Genomic DNA, 21,661 nt, shown 5'->3' with positions numbered 1-21,661 from the left:
TGTCTAATAAGCTTTTGTGGATAGGCGAATAACGCTTTTACTTTGAAATGCAGACGGAAATGGCAGTTTTCAGCGACCTTGCTATCTTAACTAATATGTCGCCCGTGTGAACTTATGGAAGTATTTACATTTCTCTGCTAAGCGCTTTTGTGTATGTTATTTACTTTGTCTCTTGTTAATTTTGCTCTGTGAAGGAAACACAACTGACGAGACTTCAGACAAGCTAAGAGTGAATAGACACACCTTTTGTTCAACCGACCTTTTGCTATGGTTCCGTTTAGTGTTTTGGGGGATAACGAAAGGTCGAAGGTTGTTTTTGCCAACCGTCTCTTGTTAGAGCACTACGGGGAAGCTATGGAAACCAGCTAAATGCGGGGTTTATACCGACTTGAATGAGTGACTGGACCTCACCATGCCGAGCCAAACGAGCTCCCTGCCGCTTGCAGCGACTCTGCTGGCGGCGCTGTGGCTCGCCTTGGGTCGGTGCGGTGCTTCCGAATCTCTGGGACCAGGATGTGACAACGGAAAGGTAAGGTTGTGTTATTATAGCTGTATCACCGATTCAGTGTTTGTTTGTTGCTCAGCAGGAGCTATATTCAGTCATTGCAGCCCTGTAACTACATTTACTTTCTGTGTTCTGTGTGTGTTTCAGCTATATTTGGACAGAGACCTGCCTACAGATGCGGTTTATTGGGGGTGTAAAGTCCGTTCCCGGCCAGAGTCTGCTCAGGTAACCATGGATACAATAGACGTCCCTGACTTCATCTACATTATTCGTTATCTCTTTGACCCAGTGAGGTAGGCTGTGTTAGACGACAAATTTCAGGAAGTGAAAACAATCATAGGAAAGCAACAGAGATAAACTCTGGACATTCAGCTCTGCTCACACTACATCATCCCCTAAATCTACATACTTCACTTGTAGACACGTTTCAGACCGAAGTGCTGGGCATTTGTCAGCTTTGATGTTGCTCAGGTTGCTCTATCAGCAGTTTAATGGGGTCATTCTTATTCCTATCTACAGAGACTTCCAAGTATTGACACCGTGTGTGTCCCCGAGGTGAGTAAACACTTTACCAAGCACTTTCCTTTCCTTTTGCTGTCTTTGTTGACTTGTTCTCATCCTTTTTGTTTAATGTGAACATCCCCTGGCTTCATCTGATAGCCAGGGGATGCAGGCATACAGGGGCAAACAATAAGCATCCTCTTAGCTACAGAAGCTGGCATAAGCCTCCCTTTTCAGTAAATTAAACTTAAAAACTGTTACCAGCAGATATCTTTGGATTTGTCCTCATACTAATCATAAAGTTTTTAAAAGCTAATTTGTTTTGATTTTCTCTTACATCATAGCCAGCAAGGGAAATATGCATGGATTATCTGATCCCCTACAAACACTCCATTCCCAGCAGGTAGGTGTTCACTACCTTACTAATGTATTAACTTTTTTCCATGGTACGATAACAAATTTTGATACATTTTATGTGATTTACAAATTAGCACATAATGGTGAAGTGGAAGGAATTTCACACAGAATTTAAATATTCCTTATAAAAATAAGAAAAGTGTGACCTGCATTTGCACCCAACTCCTGTTTAATTGGAAATTTGAGCTCAACATATTAGGTGGAAGACTTGATGATTAGTCATACAAATCTAGCACTGTATAGAGGATTGACTGGAAGAAAGCTATAGAAGAAATCCACAGTAAATATGCTGTAGAAGATGCTTCGGTTAGATAAGACTAAAATTGAACATTTTCAATTTGCTTAGGCATTTCATGCTAAACAAACCATCAATTATTTCTTCAACTGGGACAAGAAAGCTGCTCAGAATTCTCTGGGAGATGGATGCAGCTAAATGCAGGATGATCCTTGAGAAAGCCCTGTAAGAGACGGAAAAGACTCTCAATAAGCCGAAGAATACAGCTTAGCAACAATGGAGTTGTTTAGATCAAAGCATGTTCATGTGATAAAATGGCGGAGCCAAAGTCTAGACCCAAATTGAATCGATAACCTTACGCGAGACTTGAAAATTGTTGCTCTCCATCCAATTTAACTGAATTTGAGCTTTCTTTCTTTCTTTCTTTTTTTTTTTAAAGAAGAATAACAAAAGCTCTCACTCTGTAAATGGCAATTCTGCTAAGGTCTGATTTGGTGGAGCTGAATAAAAATGCATGCCACACTTGTAAGTTTTTATTAGAAGAACATTTGAAAACCATGTATCATTTCTCTTTCACACTAATTCACTTCTTTTTTAGTCATCTGTCACATAAAATCTTAAAAATATCAGAACTTTGTGGTTGTATTGTGACAATATGTGTAATAATTCAATTTCTGCAAACATCACTGTTGTAAAAAAAAACATATATATATATATATATATATGCAAGAAATAAAATGAATGTAACCTCTTTTTCTTTTTAGTGGAGCATTCAGGCCAGTAATGGCAGAGAGTGGAGAGTACTTGTATTGTCCTCCTCAGCGGTGGCTAAATAATTTGCATGTAAGTGTCAAAATCCAACATTTTTAAATTCAGCTTTTCTGTCTGTTGCTCATCCCTCTCCTCACGGGAACTTACTGCCAAGTCGTTTGACTCCAGTCTGTTGAGATGCTTTACAAGTCCCATAAAAAAAACCCCTCTAAACCAAGATCTGCATTCAATTCTAGCTCTCTGTCATATATTTAGATGTAAACAGAGTGGCTGTGGCAGGAAAATGTTGCTTTATTGTCATATTTTATGCTAAATGCATTGGAACCACAACTTTGCAGGATGTACTTTGAAGGATTTACAAAAAAAAAAAAAACTCAATGCAGTTTGGAAAAAAAAAAAAAAAAAAGCTGAAAAAAACCATCTGTTTATTAATTTTACTGTCGTCATTTACACCTCAACAATAATCACCTCAAAATGTAATGTGAAATAGAAAATAATACCACAGTGATATCTTTCTAGTATTGGTCATAATCCAGGCTTTGTTATCACAGGAGTGGAAACATGATTTAACACGTCCAGATCTTAAGATACCCTTTGGGACTTTCTCCCAAGAGAACTGAAAGTGAGATTCAGTCAGTGTGCTGTTGCTATGATGATTAAGATCCAAGTATTACCTTCTACCCAGCTGCATTCTGTTTACAGCTACATATTAAATCCTTGAAAAACACAGACTTAAGAAGTAGTAATTTAATATTTACAAAGCACTTCAGCTAACAGGAAAGAAGTAACTTAAAACCATCGGCCTGTGCTGTGAAGTAAATTCAGCTCATCCAGGAAGTTTTTGTATTCTATGACTCAACAGACATCACTGTAATCATACTAATTAGCATACTAGCAGGTCAGGCTGTTCTTTCTCCCTCCCACTCCCCCGCCCCGCCCCCAAATCCCAGATCTTAGTGCCGTCATTGTTAAAAGGTGCTCATGGTACAAGTGGAATGTCTTCCAAATCCACATATTTCTTGCAACAGGCAACAAAGTTAAGATAAAAAAAAAAAAGTAAAATTTAGTCACATGAAACAGGCTGTTTCTGAGTGATTCATGGACAGTAAATATAGAACTTTTCAAATTACAAAAATGCGCCGTGAACAAAATATTTGAGCGCTTTACCTTTTAACCGTTTCAGATCACTTAAATGTTTCAGACCTGAACTAATTTCCATGTCACATACACATAACCCACATTAATGGAAAATCTATTTTTAAAGATTTACCTGTAATTGACCACATTTGTGGAAAGCAGAGTTCAGTCAGACACATAATCAAGAAATCCCACGAAAGAGAACTTCTCTAACATGTAGACTAAAATACATCCTAAATCAAAACGTCATCTGAAGAATATATATATAAAAAAAAAATCAAAGATCTAAAGCAACTGAAGAACAGATTAGACTCAAGGTTAGTGACATTGTCAGTGTGGAAAGGAATACAAAGCCATTTTTAAAGCCTTTGGGACACCTGCAGAACAACAGAGGTACAGACCTACCCTTTAAAGCACAGAGGTCAAACTCCAGTCCACCAGGGCCGCAGAAACGTTTGGAATTTGACTGTCCGGATACCGCAGCACCACAGATGGTACGGCTCCTGTGTTTTCAGAGACACTGAGCAACTCGGAAATGATCCTGGCAAATTCACGATCACCTGATGAAGCAGATAGATAGATGAAGCATAACAGTGACTTTCACCAATCTGAAGCTTTATTTACTTTTCCAACAAACTCATACTTAGTGTTTCATGAAGTCTCAGGTTGGTTGTGATTTTTTTTTCCACTAATAAAATGATGAAATAAAATCAGCTTTTTGTATTTACTCAGGTTATTGTTACATTTTTAAATTTGCGTGATGATTTGAAACCTTACGTGTGACTAGTGTGATGACTGTCATACGATCTAGGATCACATTTTCTGTTTAACCTCAGAGGTCAGAGCAGCTGACCTGCAGGTACTTTTAGACAAATCATCGCTGACGTCTTATAGAAATGTTTCGCTTTTCTGATTTAGGTTACAAAGTGTTTCACCATTTGGTCTGACGTGTTTTTTTGTTTTTTTCCCCAGCATGGTGCCACTGTTTTGCTCTACCATCCCTGTGTGGAGCTCGGTGAGCGTCGCCTCCTTTCTGTATTGGCTCGCTCCTGTCTGCCGGGTCACATCATCACTCCACACCCACAACTCAGCAGAGACATGGTAAAAACCACTGTTGTTTTTTTCCCCCTTCACTGCAGTTAACACTCAGTTTAATAATCTGAAGGGTGGTTTGTAATGGGATGCTTGTCATCCTTAGCCAATAGCCTTGGTGTCCTGGGGTCGCACGTTGGAGCTGACCACCGTGGCCTCTTCAGAGGTCTGCGATTGGCTGCAGGCGACACAAGCCACCAGACGTAAAGTTGAAAAGAGAACTCAAACCAGGAAGTACAACTTCCTGTTGACCAGGTCAGCAGGCCTGCAGCATCTGGGGCCATCGGCAGAAAATAAGGTTAGAAGATTTGGTGAAATACATTGATTTTCTGTTGATTTACATGTGGCATCATGAGTAAAATAATCAAAAGTAGGAACGTTGGTGTTTGGTACAACACCAAGTAACTACTATTTTAAATCCATAGGTTTCTGTGAGGCAATGCTGTGAGCAGACCATTTCTTCTTTGCTGAGTGGAATCACTGGGGCACTGCCTGGTATAAAGAAGGATACCTTGAGACAAATTAAAAAGGGAAGGAAATATAGGGAAATTCGAGCTGCAATTGCAAAATATAACAGAGCTGATAAAATGACAAATGACTCCAGTCAGATCAACAAAAACATTCCCCAAAGAACAGCCGATGTCCAGAATCACAGCAGCTCGTTTGGACCAGAATCAGACTCGCATCCAGGACAACCGCGTCCCCTGGATCCTTCTTTCCAGACTTCTGAGTCCGAGACCCGGAAGCAACATCAGACTTTTACATCATCACCCACCCCTCATCTGGTGTCGCACGACTCTGAGAGTCTGCTTCAGACTGATCCATCTCAACATGAAGGTGCAGACTCTGTCAGAGACGGCATGAAGGAGATAAAGATTGCTGAGGGCCTCATGGTTAAGGGCAGGACGAAGGATGAAGAAGTGGTTGATGTCAAAGAAAGGGAGGCCGAACATAATCGACTGCCCACTGTCAAGCCCCTTCCCACAAAGTCCAGTTCCGCTTCCAAATCCCAGTCGGAAACCAAGAAATCCAGCAGCAACGAGTGTTCTGACTGCAAAGCAGGCGAACGCTGCGACTGCTCTAAACCGTCCGCAGTGGCTAGCCGGGGCGCCGTGGTGAACATCGGACTGCAGAGGACCCCCAGGACGGATGAAGCAGTCTGGGCCGCAGCAGCGCTGGGCTTCCTGCTGGTTCTCCTCACGTTGTCTATTCTTCACACCCGCCTGTACCGCCACTGGAGGACCACACCCAGCCTGTACTGGCGCGACCCGCATCAGGACTACGACAGCGTGGCGGGTAGGTAGGACCGCACGGGGATCTGATCTCCGTGTTGCTGGGAACGAGTGCTCACTGTGATGTGCTTGTGTTCTAGACGTGATACGCAGGAGGCTGAGAATCGCCAAGAGGCGGCCGAAAAGAGGCCGAAGGAAGGCGTGCGTTCTCCTGCCGAGCTCCTCCAGCTCCGATGAAGATCCATAGTACGAGGCTGGGCTTCAACTAAATAAAAAAATAAAATAAAGATGCAAACTGCATCCAGATGAAGTGAAGAATGTGTCTAACCAAGCAGAAGATGCTTTAAATTGGACTTGTCTCCTGTTTCTTCCTGGTTCTACAGTGTAGGTGCTGTGGGCCACAGCGGCGTAAAGTCGGCTCGATCCTGAATTTATCTCTGGTCAACTGCATCATTGTTTTTGATAAGGGTTGTTGGGCAGTAAATAATTTAAAACAGTAATTTTTAGGAACTTAAAGTGTGGCCAGTTGGGGGTTTTTTTCTACATGTTTAATTACTTCATTGACCTGCAAAGTCTTGAAATGTACGTTGCTGTTATAAGCAACACTTTTGTAATGTGTTTTAATGTTTACAGCTATTTTGTTCTATATAGGATGTGGTAAAATGTTTTTCACCTACGTGTGAATGGGTACGCTGGTTCTGTTAATAGGCCTAGGATGTCCTTGCAAATATTAAAGATCCCAAAGTCTTTTGTACAATGCCTCGCAATGGTCTTCACGCCCCTGGAGCTTTTTCAAGTTGTGTTGCCTTAAGAAACAAAGTTTGATTAGTTTATTGGTATGTTTTGGGAATACATAAAACCAAAGTAGCACATAAACATGTTTTGGAAGGAATGAGACATGGTTATTAATTATGAGAAATGGGGCAAGTATTTGTATTCAAAAATTTTCAATCGCAAGGATGTGTCCTTGTGAGCTTTGCTCACTGTAGAGGCTGAAATATTTGCTCATTCTTCTTTTGCAAAGTTACTCGAGGACCGTCAGACTGGATAGAGACAATCTGTGAACAGAACTTATGTCTTGCCATAGATTTTTAATTGGGCTGGGGAAACTACAATGTCACATATAAAGAACATTCACACATTAGGAAGGGCAATTAAATTGTTTTATTACAAATGTACAGCTTATGAGTTTCCATTATGATTGACCTTTTCTCTCCATAAGTCACCGTTTTCTCTACTTTATACAGTTAATGCCTTCTGTCAACACAAAGCTCTCCCATCTCTGAATTCCTGGTGCAATTTAAAGAAAAGTCAAGGATGAAAACAGTGCAGATCACAGCACACGTCCGTGTTCCAGAACAAAAACCTGCAACTCTTAACGTCTCCTGTGCATGGATTGGTCCAACTGATAACCTGTGGGTGTCTCTAAAATTAGAAATCATGACCCCAAAATCTGAACAAAAAGTAGTATATAAAGTTAAGTGACATGAGCAAAAGGAAGCATTCAACATTCAAACTAGAGGCACCCTAAGTAGTGTCTACCAAACGTAGGAAGGACCGGGCCACGTGCATTTTAGACCCGTCCTGTTGAGATGACTGTAGTGTGTTCGGCCAAAGTGCGCTTCAGACAAAACTAATCCTGCCAAGACCTTTGGGAGAGTGCGGTACGTAGATCCAACTTCAACCAGCTGGTTTTTGAAAATAGTGCAACTCACACTGAGATCAGCCTGTGTTTCCTCCTCCACGTTTTGTGGATTCTCGCTGGATTGTTAATATCTCCAGTCTGATCACACAGGAGGGCAACCAAAGGGCACTTCAAATGTCGGGTCGAGCTGACTGAAGATTTGGAGAGCAGACGTCGCAGCCTGAAGCCCTTTAGGCCAACAAATAGACATAAATATCCCACAAACATAACCCTAACATGGAGCTTAATAGAAAATAGCATGAAAATATATGTTCATTTTTTATATTTATATTTATATATATATATATATATATATATATATGGCTCTAGTCTAAAACATGGGCACTGATGATTGAAAGAGCACGTTTTTCTTCTGGCCCCCCCACTTGTGTTTGTCAGTAAAGTCGTAAATCACTAAAACAGTCAGTCGAACAGGAGATGATGAAGACGATGTGCAAAGGCATTCAAAACTCCAACCGTAGATGGATCAAAGAGTCACATGGATGAGATTCAACGTTCCTCAACAGTGTTCAGTCGTGTGAGGCTGAAGGACAGTCAGCCAAATGAGGGACGAATAAAGCAAAGCGTGATTGAGGCGGGTGAAGCAGTGCAGCTAAACGCGATGTCCTGCTGAAAGGCAGCAGTTTGAGACGAAACGGATGCACAGCTGTTTGATCACATCCTTAATAACCTACAAGAAAGTCGCAGAAAGGATCTCATCAGCATCCGTCCTTACAGAAACAAGCATATTTGTTCGGCACGATACAATGAGCTAGAACTGCTGGGTAGGGAAAGTGCACTAAATATATATATATATAAAAAAAACTAACAAAAAAACATTTGTTCCCATTGCTGTTTCCTGTTGGCAGAGTTCAGAAACACAGACAACATCTGTGGCCCAGATCGGCAGGTCGTCTGAGCTGGAAAACAGCTCGCCTGCCTGATTGTGCTTGCCAGACAGTCCTGCGAGTGAAAAATAACACATGGCGAACCAAATCAAGTACTCTCCATAAACTGAGGACGTTAAACAAGAACATTTTCTACGATCCAGGGCTTTCTGCATGCCTACTAAAATCTGAATTGTGTTTTGTTTTCTAGCATGCATGCAGGTTAATGGCTGCCAGGCTCTTCCTTGTAAACAAACCAAGCTAAATGTTTTTTTTTGTTGTTGTTGTTTATTATTATCCCGCTTGGCACTGCGAATGATTCTGAGATGATTCCACTGGCTGTGTATAAATGAGGCAGAATATATATATATATATATTTTTCAGGAGAAATCAAGCACAAAAAAAAGATAGATTCTGTCTACAATGTGACGAAGGGGCTTCTGCTCTGACAGAAAATGAAACGCACTCTCCTTTGGCAACTGTTTCAACCCCTTGGCCACAAGATAACATGAGAGGAAAGAAGAGGAGTGCTTAGAAATGCTGGGGAATCTCTTCTCAGGTTCTTGTTGATCTCTAAGTGTGCAGATTTGCTCATCTTCCAGCGAGAGGGGAAAGTACTCCCAGCTGTCTCCCTGTTATTTCTGAATTCATTTTAGCACAATAAAATAAACTTACAGAAACAGTTAAATCAAAATAACAGTCAGTAAAATTGTCAATACAAAAAAAAAACAAAAAAACATGATAAACAATAAATCATAATTATTCCAGTGTAAGTGTTTAAAGTCAGTAAAAAAGGGGTGGGGCGAAAGTCCTTAGAGGTGCAAATCAATCTGATTTGCGGGTTCAGAAAGAAATGAAAAAAAAAAAAAAAAACTGAAATGAAAACATGCCAGATCATGCTGTGTACCACCAACAACAAGACAGCGATGGGTTGGAAGAAAAACTCAAGGCCCTCCAGTAGAAAAGCCGGAGAGTCTGAGGGCCTCGGTGGAGGTGTGTCCTCCTCTGCGCCGCTCGCTCGTCCTGCCCGGGACGTCAGTGGAAACAGAGAGGGTCCACACTTCAGGTTGGACAGACAAGATGGGGGAGAAAGGGAAGAAAGAGAGGAAAGGGGAAAGGAGAGGAGGAATGTCCCGCCTTCTCCCAGGAGGCTGTGCCGCTTCTCTCTCTGTGGCAGAAGTTCTTCCCAAGGCGACAAGGCGCACAAAACGGGACGGACAACGTTGGACCAAAATAAATAAAGCAATAACGTTTAAGAATCCAGTTCGCTGTACATCTCCCAACATCAGGTTTCATGTTTTCCCACACAGTTTCAGCGGTTTATTAAACGCTTCTCATTCCAACTCCAGATCGGACCCTTCTACCTGTCCTTCCCCTACCTTCACTTCCACGCTTTTGCCGTTTGTCCAGAACAATCGCTGCTTCCTCATGCATCTTCCAAGCTTTTCTTCTCTTCCTCCATCGCTCCCTCCATCCGCAGCCTGATCGTGTCGTCCCTCGTCCTCCTTTCCCCCCGAAGGCCCCTCCCCCATGCATTGGCCTCTTGCCTCTCTCTCCCCGTCTCTGTGTTGGTTCGGTCACTGCTTCTTCTCGCGTGTTGTGATGGTGACCAGTTGCTTAGCAGCCTTCGCGATGTCGTAGGCGCACTGGATGACCTGCTGGGTGAGCAGCTGGTAGTCCACCGCCGGAGCCCCGGGCTCCGAGGGCGCCGCCTTGCGACACTCCACCTGCAGCCGCGAGGCGCTGGAAGCCAGCAGGCGCAGGGAGCAGTGGACCGTATCGAGCGCTGGCCGCTGCAGGGAGACGCCAATTAAGGTCAGGCAATGGTGCGGACACAAAAACGCAGCAGAAATCAGAGGAGAGGAGGCCTTACTTTGGGGAAGAGGGAAGCCATCTCAGTGACGGCAGAGTGGATCTTCTCAGAACACGGGACAAAGCTAATGAAAACGTGTCAACATGGAGAGAAAAAAAAGAATAGTTTAGTTGATCTCACTCGACCCTTTAAGGCTTATCTGAAAATACTGAAACCTAAGTCATTTTGCTAGCTCAAGATTAAGAGAGGAAAACGACTGAAGATCATCTCGCTAAGTAAGGCTGGGAAACCTTCGGCCTCCTAGAGAGCAGAACAATCCCTGTTGAGAAGAGCAACATTTGTACGAACGGGCAGCCGGGAGAGTTTTTCCTTTACCTGTCGTGTTTGAACTCCTGTGCGGCCCTCAGCAGCTCCTGGATGTTCTTAGTCACCTGCTCCGTCTTCAGTATCACGTCCTCTGTGCATGGCAGGGTGGGATCCGGCTCGCCCGCATCGCCGCCCCCTCCCTCCTCAGACTCGCCTCGACCCTCCTCTTCGCTGCTCCGGCCAATACTGGAGAACGAGACGCGGTTAAGATTAACTGATGCATTTCTGAGGCAGCTCGGCGTTGGCTTGATCGTGCCGACCTTTGTAAATGATCGTGTGTGTTGTCATAGTCACTGTCTGTGCCGCTGCCGTGCTTCTCGGGTTTGGACACCTAAAGAAAGTAACAGAAGCAGCTCGGTAAAAAAAAACAAACAAAAAAAACGCTGTCCTGTGTTGATTCACTTAAAAAAAAAAAACCCACAAAAATTACTTCAGTCAATCTTTAATAGAACAGTTTTCACATTTGGGGGTGAAAATAATCACGGCACATGCCAAATGTATTAAAAGGCTCATAAACGTCATCATCCCAGAAGTCACATAGGCAGAGGTAGAGATTTGAACTTAAACCGTTGGCTCATAGCGCTGTACTTTAACCGCTTTCCTCTTGGTGGAAGCAAAGTGCCTTAGCTGTTGAAAATCTGTTGCACATTTGAGTTACACAAATTTGTTTCTTTTAAACAGCATGTCTCCTTTTGGTTTCTGTGTGAATAATCAGAGAGCAGAGCTTCAGCTCACCATGTATCGGCCCATCTCCGTAGATCCGGACACGTGCTGGACTCCATACAGCCCTGGACTACTAACTCCGCCCTTCCTTACCTGGAAGGACAGAGCAACACACACGTATGGAGAGTGGGAGAAGCAGTTGAGACCAGAGAACATTTCAGATCGATAGATTAGCCGACAAAACGGTTTGGCTGAGGGAAGAGTGACGGCAGGAAGAAACAGCTGAGAAACAAGGTGAAAGAGAGCCAGCTTTAGCCTTGTCCCACTGCAGCTACAGGAAGCTCTGTGTTCTCTCTTGTTTCTAGAAGATCTGTAAACTATTAGGTTAAAATCACATTGCACAAAAAAAAAAAAAAAAAAAAAAAAAAAAAAACTATGAACACAGATGAGACTGACTTTCAACTCCAGAAGGTTTTCTAGGAGATAAGTGAGAAACACCTACAGTGGAGATGAAATGGAGCGATGACACCGCAGTGAGCGAGGGGCGGATGATGAAGAGACAGACAGAGAGAAAACACACACACAGGTAAAACTTGGTGGAAGGAGCTGGTGAATTGGACACCAGGTGGGGGTTGTATTGAGGCTGAGGGAATAACTGACGGCTGAACCGGTCACACAGGTGTCAGGATTGATCCAAATCCTCCCCCACCCCATCAGAGAGATGCTTCTGTTTTTAAGTGTGAGCATGCGTATGTGTGCCGTTTCCAGATCTAGCAGCGGCAGCAGAGCTACCCGGAAGGTCACAAAGAATCGGAAAGGATCCAGGCAAAAGAGCAGAGTGTCGGAGGAACCGCCAGGCAAAAGAAGAACTGAAACATTCCAGTTTCTACATCTTTCTCCTTAAGATCATCTTTGTGCTCCTCCTAGAAAAACTGAAATAAGTCAAATACTTATTATTATTATTTTTTTTTAATGAATTTAACTTGAGAATTGTGCACAAATTGATCTTTTGAAAGGAGAAGGATCGGTTAAAAAGATGCAGAAGATAAAGAGGTGTGGAAAATACACATCAGGTTTGGACTAGCGCCTAGCAACGGCCAATCAGGACCACCGACAGGAAGGTTGGAAGGTGGGGCTTTCTAACTTACGCTGGGTGTGTTGAGGGGCTGCAGGCGGGCTGCAAGGGAATCCAGGGCTGGGGGGCCGTGAGCCGTGGGCCCCGGGGCTGCCCCCGGCTCATACATGGAGATGGCTTGCCGGTCCCTCCGGTGGAGAGGGGGGTAAGGGCTGGCTGAGGGGGGCACAGAGAGCCCCGTGGGGTCAGCTCCTGAACCGAACCCACCCAAACCCCCAGCAACAACTCCTCCAAACATCCCGCCACTCACCCAGTGGCCTCCCCCCCCTCCACCTGGGCCCCCAACCCCATGGCCAGCTGCCCCCCCAGCCTGCTGGCCCCCCCGTAACGCACTGTTCTCTGTCTGCATCCGGGTGATCTAGGGGAGAGCGGGAGGAGAGAGGATGGAGGGTGGGATGGAGGAACACGGGTGGGTAATGGGGAGGGGGGCAGGAGAAACTGAATCATCAAGAAACAGGCAACCATAATGAAAAAAAACAACAACAGCTTCTCACTGTAACTCATATCAAACATGGGGGAATGAAGTATGTGATAAAAAAAAATAAAAATACTTAAACAGGGATTGGGTCTGACCAAACACTAGGAACCTGCAGTGCGACCACGCACGACACAATTCACAATTAGGCGTGCTACAAAACTAAAATACCAGCATCTGATTGAGTGAAGCAGCTAGAAACCATATTGAGACCTGACCAAAGAAAATAAAATCCATTTACTTTGATGCAATTCCTCTGGCTTTGCTGAAAAATTGGATTATGAACTGCAGCACTGAAAACAAAATGTTTTAATCAGTGAGGTCCTGACTGTGGGTGAGCTAATTTTCTATGGGATATTTTATCATTTGGTCTCCAAGATCAGTTGCAGAATCTCTACTTTGGAAATTATTTCATTCTTGCACAGATAAAAAAAATAGAGAGTCTAGGAAGTCATCTTTTTGCTTAATGCAGACACATGAATTTAAAAAACAAAACAAAACAAAACAAAACAAAAATCCCATTCATCCAACCTCTGACACCCCATATTTCATATTCATATTCATATTTCCACCTGGAACCTTTTTTTTTTTTCTTTAGATTAAGCATTAATAGGCCTGTCGCGATAAACGAATTATCAATTAATCGCACGATAAATTAAACCTATCAACCTCATTTTAATTATCGGCTTTATCGTCTCTTCCTGCCTGTTTTTCTTTCTGTTGATGACACTGAATGAAAAAAGGCTCAACTCCGGTGCTCTCTACTGACCCTAACTTCCCATTTCCTTAGTGTAATGTCCAGCGCACACTACACAAGTTGTCAGCCGACTGTCGGCCCATTTTCAAAACCTGAGAGACACATTAGCCGACAGAAATCCTAGGTATAACGGTTCGAGCGGGTTCGATTGTGTCGTGTGGTGTCCAGCCACATGGGCACAAAATAACGGCTACAAGTCCAGTTAACTAATTTTAAAACCAGGCATTAATCAATGCTTTATTAAAATCTACCTGTGATGGGACAGCAGGGATTCAGCGTAAAGTCCTGACTGAATGAAAATCATTATAACCTACTTATGTCATGTTAACGAAGAACAGCTGAAAACCTACCGGGTTTATCAACTGTGGTAGCAGTTTGGCTCCGACTCCTCCCTTTGTCATTTCTATATTCTTTGCACGAAATGTTGAATAAACATTAATGTTGTTTGCACATGTCATCTCCATTGTCCGCTGGACTTCGGGTTGCTCCCTGTCAGCTGTTTGGGATTCCCCTCCGTAATTTCCCCTCAGAAAGCACGGAGGAGAATCCGGCTTTCTGATTGGCTACCTGTCACATTCCGCGTTAATTCAGCATTGTTTAGTTTTTATTTAAGTAAGTTTTTTATTAATGGAGACTGAGAATCAATTTTATTTTTGTTTTTGATTGTTTTGTTTATTTAATTCATCAGTTCCAGTGTTATGTGTTCTTTTGAAAATAAAGTGCATCTATCTATGGTAGGAAATCGCATGCATTATTAGTCAATATTATCGTTTATCGCAATAATGTTTTAGACAATCGCTCAGCAAAATTTGTTATCGTGACAGGCATAAGCATTAATAACATTTTACGTTGAGATTATATAATGTAGGAAACATTTTTCTACGGTCGGGTTTTCAGAACCACCTCCCAAACATTGGCTCTTAAAATTTTAGAGCAAGCTAACTAAACAGCAAACAAACTTTGTTTTTGTATTCATTTCTTGAAGGAGTTTTGGGATAATTTTGCATATTTTCCCAGGTTGTACAAACTGACAGCTTTGTGTAGGGGGCACTTTTCTTTGTTTAGTGTACACAAATCATGCATTATGTCTGTAAAACACTCTTTTAATTACAGGCATTAGCATAATTAAAGACTGTAGTTACTTGTACATCATCACAATCTATTATCCAATAGTGAATTAACTAAGAGTGGTGATCCATGTCTTGCAATCATGGACCTATGTTGCTTTAAATGGATCAGCAGTGGAAAATTATAGTTTTTTTCTTTTTTTAAAAAAATATCTCTCATTTACAGTGTGTGTCCTCAATAAAACTTCGGTGATGTGACAATGAAAACCACACGGATGAATCATGGGTGAAACAAATTAAAACTAGCAGTCTGTAATGAACAAACTGCCATGAAGATGACTCGCATGGAATCAAAACAAGCCACAATTAACAGACTGGCATTATTAAAACGACACAGCAGCCAGGCTTCATACAAGAACTAAGGCTGAAATTGTTTCTTGTCGACAGAAAAAGCTCGTCTTCCAGTAAGAACTTTAACTGAATGTCAAACTAACATCTGTGGGAAGAAAATATTAACTATCTAAACACCAAACCACATGTTTGAAATCCAACTTTTCTTTGAAGCGTTTTACAACAAACACTTTGACTTTATTACATGTCATGACCTTTTTTTTTCCCCCAGTTTTGTCAAATAGAGATTTCACATTCAAAGAACAAGAATTTTATAAGATAAGGTTTTGTGAAGTTATCAGCATTACATCCCATTTAAAAATAACAGAAAATGTTCGTATCTGTGGCAAATCTGTCTGCTGTTAGCCTGGTGCCTTTCTGTGATGTGATGTGTGTTTACTACAAGAAAGGAAGCTGCTACTGATAACCTTGGTTCCACAAAATCTGCACTGTCCCTTTAATGCATACTCTGTGCTCTCACTTGTCTAATTGATCTCTGAACCTTCTGCCATACCTCCTTCTGCAGCCGCCGGACCTCTTCGCTCAGGTTGTTGTTGACCTTCATCAGCTGCTGCACCTTGGCTTCTGAGGAGGCCAGGGCCTTCTTTACCTCCAGATACTCCTGCAGGGTGATGGGGCCGTCGGACAGGTCAGAGGAGTCCATGCTCTGGGTGGTAGGAAGAGGGAGACAGAGACTGGTGAGGATTTTAAAACTTGCTTACATAAAACTTGAGCTGAATGTGAGAAATCGTCATATTTTTTCCGCTTACAGTGCAAATCTGTGATGCTTTATATGTATATTTTTAAAGATAAACAAGAACAAATTGGAAATTAAACATGTTTTGTTCTTCCCAGCTCAACAATGAACTAAACAAATGCTTAAAGCATAAAGTCAACAAGCCGTTGCAGATTCAAAACAAAGTTTTGCGGTTTTATGCAGGACAACAACAAAAAAAATGTATAATTGCATACAATGTTCTAAATTTATCTTTGTCTGCGTCTTTTTTTGGCTGTGTATTTTCAGCGACAAGAACAGGATATGGCTCACTTTTGCTTTATTTAGCAAAAGTGAGCCCTTCTGTTGCCCTTCTGCAACAGAAGGGCAACAGAAGGGCCCGCCCAAGTCTGCTTCACAGTGAAACTCACTGGAAGTTTAGGATCAGATTCAATATCAAATTAAATTAAAGCCAAAAAGATTAATACTTTGTGTTGCACCTTATTTTTGTTCCCCATTTAAAGAGGATTTTAACTTGTCCGTTATGTTTTTTGAAAGGCTTCGCAGCAGTGAAAATGAAATCCCAACATTTTATGAACTGATCAGACTAAAGATGTCCTCTTTATGCTAATTGTAAACAGAGTGTGCAGCTGTGTGAGAGGAAGAGGGCTGGCTTGCCGTCCAGATCAGACAGTGGAGCCTTAGTTCTGGCTCTCTGCTCGCCATCCTCCCCCACTTCCTGTGACCCTGAAGCAGGCTCGTATTCAGCCCTCTTCCACTCCCTGCAACTAAACCAGTTACGACTTCCAAACACTGCTGTCCGCAGCCATTTAACGGACACCAGATTAGCCACCCGACCTTCTCATTTCCACATCATTTTCTCTCATCATATTGTTCCCTGCCTCCTCCTCTCCAACCATGCAGCTACACACACTCTCGCTGCATGAACAATACCCCACTGACGGACTCAGAATAGCTGATGATGTCACCTAGAAGCTATGACCGAATCCAGAGTGCGGCAAATTCCCTCACTGATGACAAAGATGTTTGAGCTCCTTTTCTCATAGAAACCAAGTGAATGGCTGAATTCTTAACATTAGTATTTCAAAATGATGCAAGAGACTTTGTAGAAACTAAGAATTTAAATTTTTGTTGTTTTCTCTGAGTAAAGGTTTAACAAATCCCAAACTTCTGAACATTTTACAAAATTGAACGTTTAAGTTCTAGTTTTTATACTTTACTCAGTCTATGATATATAGAAAACCAAACAAAATAAATACTAATAAATACCAATTATGTTTCACAAATGAAAAACAGAATTTATAGATTCTCTATTAATCAAGGTTCAGATTGGACAAATGTATGGATTTTAAATCTTAAGGACAAATGTCGTCCAGATTTTTTTTAAAAACAAATAATATGTGAAATCGCCCTTTAGTTTAAAATCGATACAGATCTCTGAAGCAGAGGCCAACTCCGGCGCCGTTAGCGGCACATTTAGCCAGCTGTGTTTAGTGTCACAACTCTCACTGAAGCTGCTGCAGCACAAACGGTTAAATGTGCCAGATTCCTCTTCAATACGTTTTTATCCAGGCAACGATGATGAAAGTGAATTGAGTGAAACAAAAACGGTCCTAAACGTTTGTGCTTGGCTAGCCCTGATTCATGGACCAAAATTTATTTGGTGGCAACATAATTTCTGACCAAAGTGGTGTAACTTTTGGACTAGAAATACCGTGGCATAACTGGAGGACAAAAAGACAAGTGAGAACGTGTGTGTGTGTGTGTGTGTGTGTGTGGAGGTGTGTGTGTGTGTGTGTAGGTGTGTGTGTGTGTGTGTTTTCTACCTTTGCACGGTTGCTGCGTTGTGTGTTGTTGTTGTTCTGGGTGGTCAGCTCGCTGTCCGTGTCTTCATCAGAAGCTACATTATCGTAGTCGTGCTCATCATCATCGATGCCCAGGTCCAGTGGATCTGAGGGACAGAGAGCAGTGTTCATCAGAGCAGTTCTGTCTTTCCTGGGATCATTGTAAATAATCCTGCTAACAAAATACATGACATAAATAGTGCAAACAAATACAGATTATTTCTGTTGCTGTGGTCACAATACTTTGTCTGCATACGTCTATTTAGCCTTCATGTGTTTAAAATCTTTCCTGTGTTACTTTTCGTCTCCGTCTCACCGGTAGGACTGCTGAGTCCTTTTCCCTGCTGTCTCCGCTTGGCGTCACTCAGGATGTCAATGATGAGCGTGGCGAACTCCCGAGCGTTGAAACGAGCCAGCTTCTGACGACCCTGATTAAGAAACAGTGATGAGCATACGCGCGCACACATTCACTCACATCGCAACGGCCTCCTAAGAGTCAGTCAAATGCACATAGATCCACTATGCAGACCACAGCCAGCAGCTCTGTCTGAGTGACTCCTGTGGTCAGCTACCATGTGTTGTGGAAAAATATGGTCATACAACACACACACAAGCGCACATATACACTATGGTAACTAGGCTAACAGAGAAACAATTATGCGCAAACGCATGTAAACCCTGCAATTAGGTAAGCTCGCTGGCATTTGCAGGAGACAGTAAAGTGGACAGTTTCAAGCATTGTGTCCAAGTAGAGCTAAGATACGGAACAGAAAAACAGACCCAGAACACACAGGAAAGGTCATTTTCTTTTTCAAATGCTAGAAAAACCATCGCATGAGCAGACATTTGGGATTCCTTTAAGAACGAAAAGGAAAAGATTTTTTTCACTCTCTAAAACCGGCTTTAAAAATACACTGCCCACATCAGCTCTAAGAACTTTCCCCCCAGTTTCCTCTTTCTGACCTCTTCTAGAAACTCTCCGTCTGCACGTGCATGCGTGTGCAGTTGAGTGTGTGTCGGGTGTTTACCTGGTTTCTTGTGGCAGAGTATTCAGGATTGACCGGCAGGAACGGCACGGCGCTCCGTTCTGTTACCAGAGTGCTGTGGTTCTGCGTCGTCAACCACACTGCAGACAATAAGGAAAACACACAAATAAGTGTGTGTATTAAAACAACAAGGTCAAATCAGCTCACGCATGCGCAGCCACCCACATCAAACTCACAGTCCTGCCACCCACACGGATACGGAGACATAAACAGAGTTTAGGAAAAAGGGTAGAGAACACCCAAAATCTCAATTTAACAGCTTGGCAGCTTGGCTCACTCTGTGCAGATTAAAGTGTGTGAGTGTGTATTTGAGACACTTACCTGCAGCTTTCTCAGTCAGAATATTTTATTTCTGTTACTGAAAGAAGAAGCAGCCAAAAGAAAAAAAAATGAAAAAAGAAAAAAGAGAGGGTGTAGGAAGAGGAGGAGAGAGCCACTTCCGTGCTCCGACTCTCCTCCTGCCTTCGCCACATTTGGCCTTCCTCTCCAAGAAGCGCTTTTCCCTCTTCCTCATCCCGTCCTACCAGATCCCTCCCTGCTGCAGTAAGGCTTTTTCATTCTCTCCATTTTTTGTTCCTTCTAGCCAGATAAGTCGATGGACTGGAGGTATTTTTATACTTTCAACGAGGCACAGGTGTCTGAGATTTTTAAAAGAAAAACAAAAGCCATTTTCTGTCTCACTGGTTCAACGGAGGAAAGTTTGGAGATTTATGGGAGAAACTGCTCAAAGAATGTTATTGCATTTCTATATTCTACATATACAAAATCAACAATTTAGCTGTCTAGAAATATCACAAAAAGCAAGGATGGGCAACTTATGGAAACTTAAGGGTAGGACACTGTTAAAAGCAATGCAGCTGTAAACTTTGGTGCACCCAACTAGCATTTTGAGTTAAGCGCTCCAGTTCATAAAGTTAGTTTAAAGCCCAGAAGAGGCACCAACAACAACTCTCACTCCATTTTAAAAAAAGCAGCTGATAAGGCTTGACCTAGTTGGCAAGCTGTTTTTGATAAAAGTGATTAAATTATGAAGTGCATCTGTATAATAAAAAAATAAAAATAATTCAAACCAACGTTACCACCCTATGAATGCTTACTTTCAAGTTCAGTTTTGTTGCCATAACTGCCCACGGGTATTTAAATTCCCATGTTACTGAAGATGAAAACAGATTAGTGACGAAGGACAGCACTCACCTGCATCGTTTTCCCTGCGATCCACCTCATCATACACATCCATAGCTAGTTCTTCAAACAACCGGTTGTTGAGCTGCGACACAGAAACAAGTTGCCAATAAAATGTTAAATGTCAGTTAGAATACGTCTAATGGAAACGACGGGGTAGGATTTATGAGGCCTCATTACTAGCAAACCACAAGCCTTCACAGACGGAGCTCAATAGGAAAACATTTTTTGGTATGGAAGCAAAAATGAGGTGCAACAATATGTGCATTTGTTTTTCCTTCAACAAAAGTCTATTTCATAACAGTGATACCCCCCCTGCCCCCCTGCAGTTTGACATCAAATCAAATTGAACTTCGCTCGTTTCTGGTCAGTTTAGGTTTGCTAAAATTAAATCTATTTACTAAATCCCAGACTACTGAGTATACTCTCTCGTATCTGCTCTTGGCCAAAATAAAAACAAAAAAAAAAACAAACATAAAGGACAACTAATACTGTTCCTGGATTGGCTGCCTCACAAATGCCAGCCAATAGGGTGTCAAGTATTTGAGTTTCCCTAGACGCATTTTCCTTGGTATATTTTAGATATATGAAAAAATAAATCAGCAACTAGCTAAATCCACAAATACCAACCACAATTTTCAATGTTAAACAATGACAAAAATGATGATGCCTTTCATTGTGTATTTTTTAACTATAAATGTTTTATTAGCGATACAACTATTCAAAATAAAACTTACAGCTTGCAGCTTCTTCTTGGCAGCCTTGGCGAGTTCAGAGAGGTCAAGACTGAATAAAGGCAAAAAAACAAGATGATAGTCAAACACTGTTCATGAGCACAATACAAAATAAAAATACAGTGGAGGGATGGGAGGAGAAAACCGTGGAAATAGAGACAAGAGGAAGAGGTAAGAAGAAAACATCAGTGTTGTTCTAAAGAAAGAGGGAGGGAGCAAGTAGATGCTGACATGATGCATTAGAAAACTGAGCTTAAGGAGACTATTGACGAAAAAAAAAAAAAAAGACTGTGACATCTCAGGAAATATTCGTCCTCAAACGAATATTTTGTTTGAGGACGATATAATATTTTTTATATCAATATTGCTTTGATATAAAAATCTCAAAGCAAAAAAAAAATCTCACCCAGATTGTTGTCTATGTGTTTTAAGTATGTGGGAGAATACAAAACAAATAAAGCGGCAACACATCTGGAAAACGACCATGGAGTTAGAGCCTTAGCGAATATGAGCTGCATTTTATTGACCCTGGTTAAAAATCTAAAAGATTTACATCTGTGTAATTCTATCCTGAACAGTGATTCCTTAAAAACTCGCTTTGGGATTTGTGAAAGATTTATTCCATGTGTGAAACCATAAAAGCAATATTCCTGTAGAAACTTTTAAATATCCCAGAAAGTTTGCAGGCCTATTTAAAACAAATTTGTAATCTCTAACATTAGTCTCTTTATGAGAACAAAAAAAAAAAAAAGTTTTGTAGTTTTCTCAAAAACATTGGTTAAATCTCATCCTATGATGTTCTGAGTGAATCGGGTACTTTATTACACCTGATACTGATCTCATACTGATACACAAGATCAGTATGAAAACCTTTATCATTCCAAAATGTAATATTTGGTTTGATTAATCGGACCATCTAGTGCTGTGTACTTTAAATAGACCTATACTGGTAAAAAAAAAAAAAAAAAAAAAAAAAAAAAAAAAAAACAAAA

General features: G+C 41.7%; 2 protein-coding genes across 4 annotated transcripts in view; one reads left to right on the top strand and one right to left on the bottom strand.

Annotated features, from left to right (window-relative positions):
* Positions 1 to 8,387, top strand: tp53i13 (tumor protein p53 inducible protein 13). The gene is made up of 9 exons (XM_007566759.2): positions 1 to 529; positions 653 to 730; positions 1,025 to 1,060; positions 1,351 to 1,409; positions 2,423 to 2,501; positions 4,539 to 4,667; positions 4,765 to 4,956; positions 5,084 to 5,954; positions 6,031 to 8,387. Exons 1-9 carry the CDS (start codon positions 413 to 415, stop codon positions 6,135 to 6,137), a joined length of 1,668 nt encoding a protein of 555 aa, XP_007566821.1. The 5' UTR covers positions 1 to 412; the 3' UTR covers positions 6,138 to 8,387.
* A 352-nt stretch (positions 8,388 to 8,739) lies between these two features.
* Positions 8,740 to 21,661, bottom strand: part of git1 (G protein-coupled receptor kinase interacting ArfGAP 1) — a 23,536-nt gene continuing 10,614 nt past the window's right edge. For 2 of the 3 annotated variants that reach the window (XM_007566754.2, XM_007566755.2), the window contains 12 exons: positions 20,673 to 20,721; positions 19,948 to 20,020; positions 18,736 to 18,833; positions 18,024 to 18,135; positions 17,690 to 17,814; positions 15,642 to 15,794; positions 12,452 to 12,796; positions 11,376 to 11,456; positions 10,901 to 10,971; positions 10,650 to 10,826; positions 10,335 to 10,398; positions 8,740 to 10,254 (listed from right to left, as the gene is read on the bottom strand). In XM_007566754.2, the coding sequence (XP_007566816.1) occupies positions 10,039 to 10,254; positions 10,335 to 10,398; positions 10,650 to 10,826; positions 10,901 to 10,971; positions 11,376 to 11,456; positions 12,452 to 12,796; positions 15,642 to 15,794; positions 17,690 to 17,814; positions 18,024 to 18,135; positions 18,736 to 18,833; positions 19,948 to 20,020; positions 20,673 to 20,721 (1,564 nt within the window). In that variant the 3' untranslated portion in view covers positions 8,740 to 10,038. The remainder of the gene's footprint in view (positions 10,255 to 10,334; positions 10,399 to 10,649; positions 10,827 to 10,900; positions 10,972 to 11,375; positions 11,457 to 12,451; positions 12,797 to 15,641; positions 15,795 to 17,689; positions 17,815 to 18,023; positions 18,136 to 18,735; positions 18,834 to 19,947; positions 20,021 to 20,672; positions 20,722 to 21,661) is intronic. The other variant, XM_007566756.2, reaches the window with a different exon arrangement.

This window comes from Poecilia formosa, unplaced genomic scaffold, assembly GCF_000485575.1.
Source record: "Poecilia formosa unplaced genomic scaffold, Poecilia_formosa-5.1.2 Scaffold198, whole genome shotgun sequence".
NCBI lineage: Eukaryota > Metazoa > Chordata > Actinopteri > Cyprinodontiformes > Poeciliidae > Poecilia > Poecilia formosa.
Note: the sequence above shows the minus strand (reverse complement) of the source record. Positions and strands in the feature narration are given on the sequence as shown.

What these genes read in the sequence shown, in the direction of transcription:
- tp53i13 (XM_007566759.2), top strand. Translation starts at nt 413, where the DNA reads ATGCCGAGCCAAACGAGCTCCCTGCCGCTTGCAGCGACTCTGCTGGCG. An exon ending in GGTGGCTAAATAATTTGCAT is followed by an intron (nt 2,502 to 4,538) that starts GTAAGTGTCAAA and finishes TTTTTTCCCCAG; the next exon opens with CATGGTGCCACTGTTTTGCT. An exon ending in GGCCATCGGCAGAAAATAAG is followed by an intron (nt 4,957 to 5,083) that starts GTTAGAAGATTT and finishes TTAAATCCATAG; the next exon opens with GTTTCTGTGAGGCAATGCTG.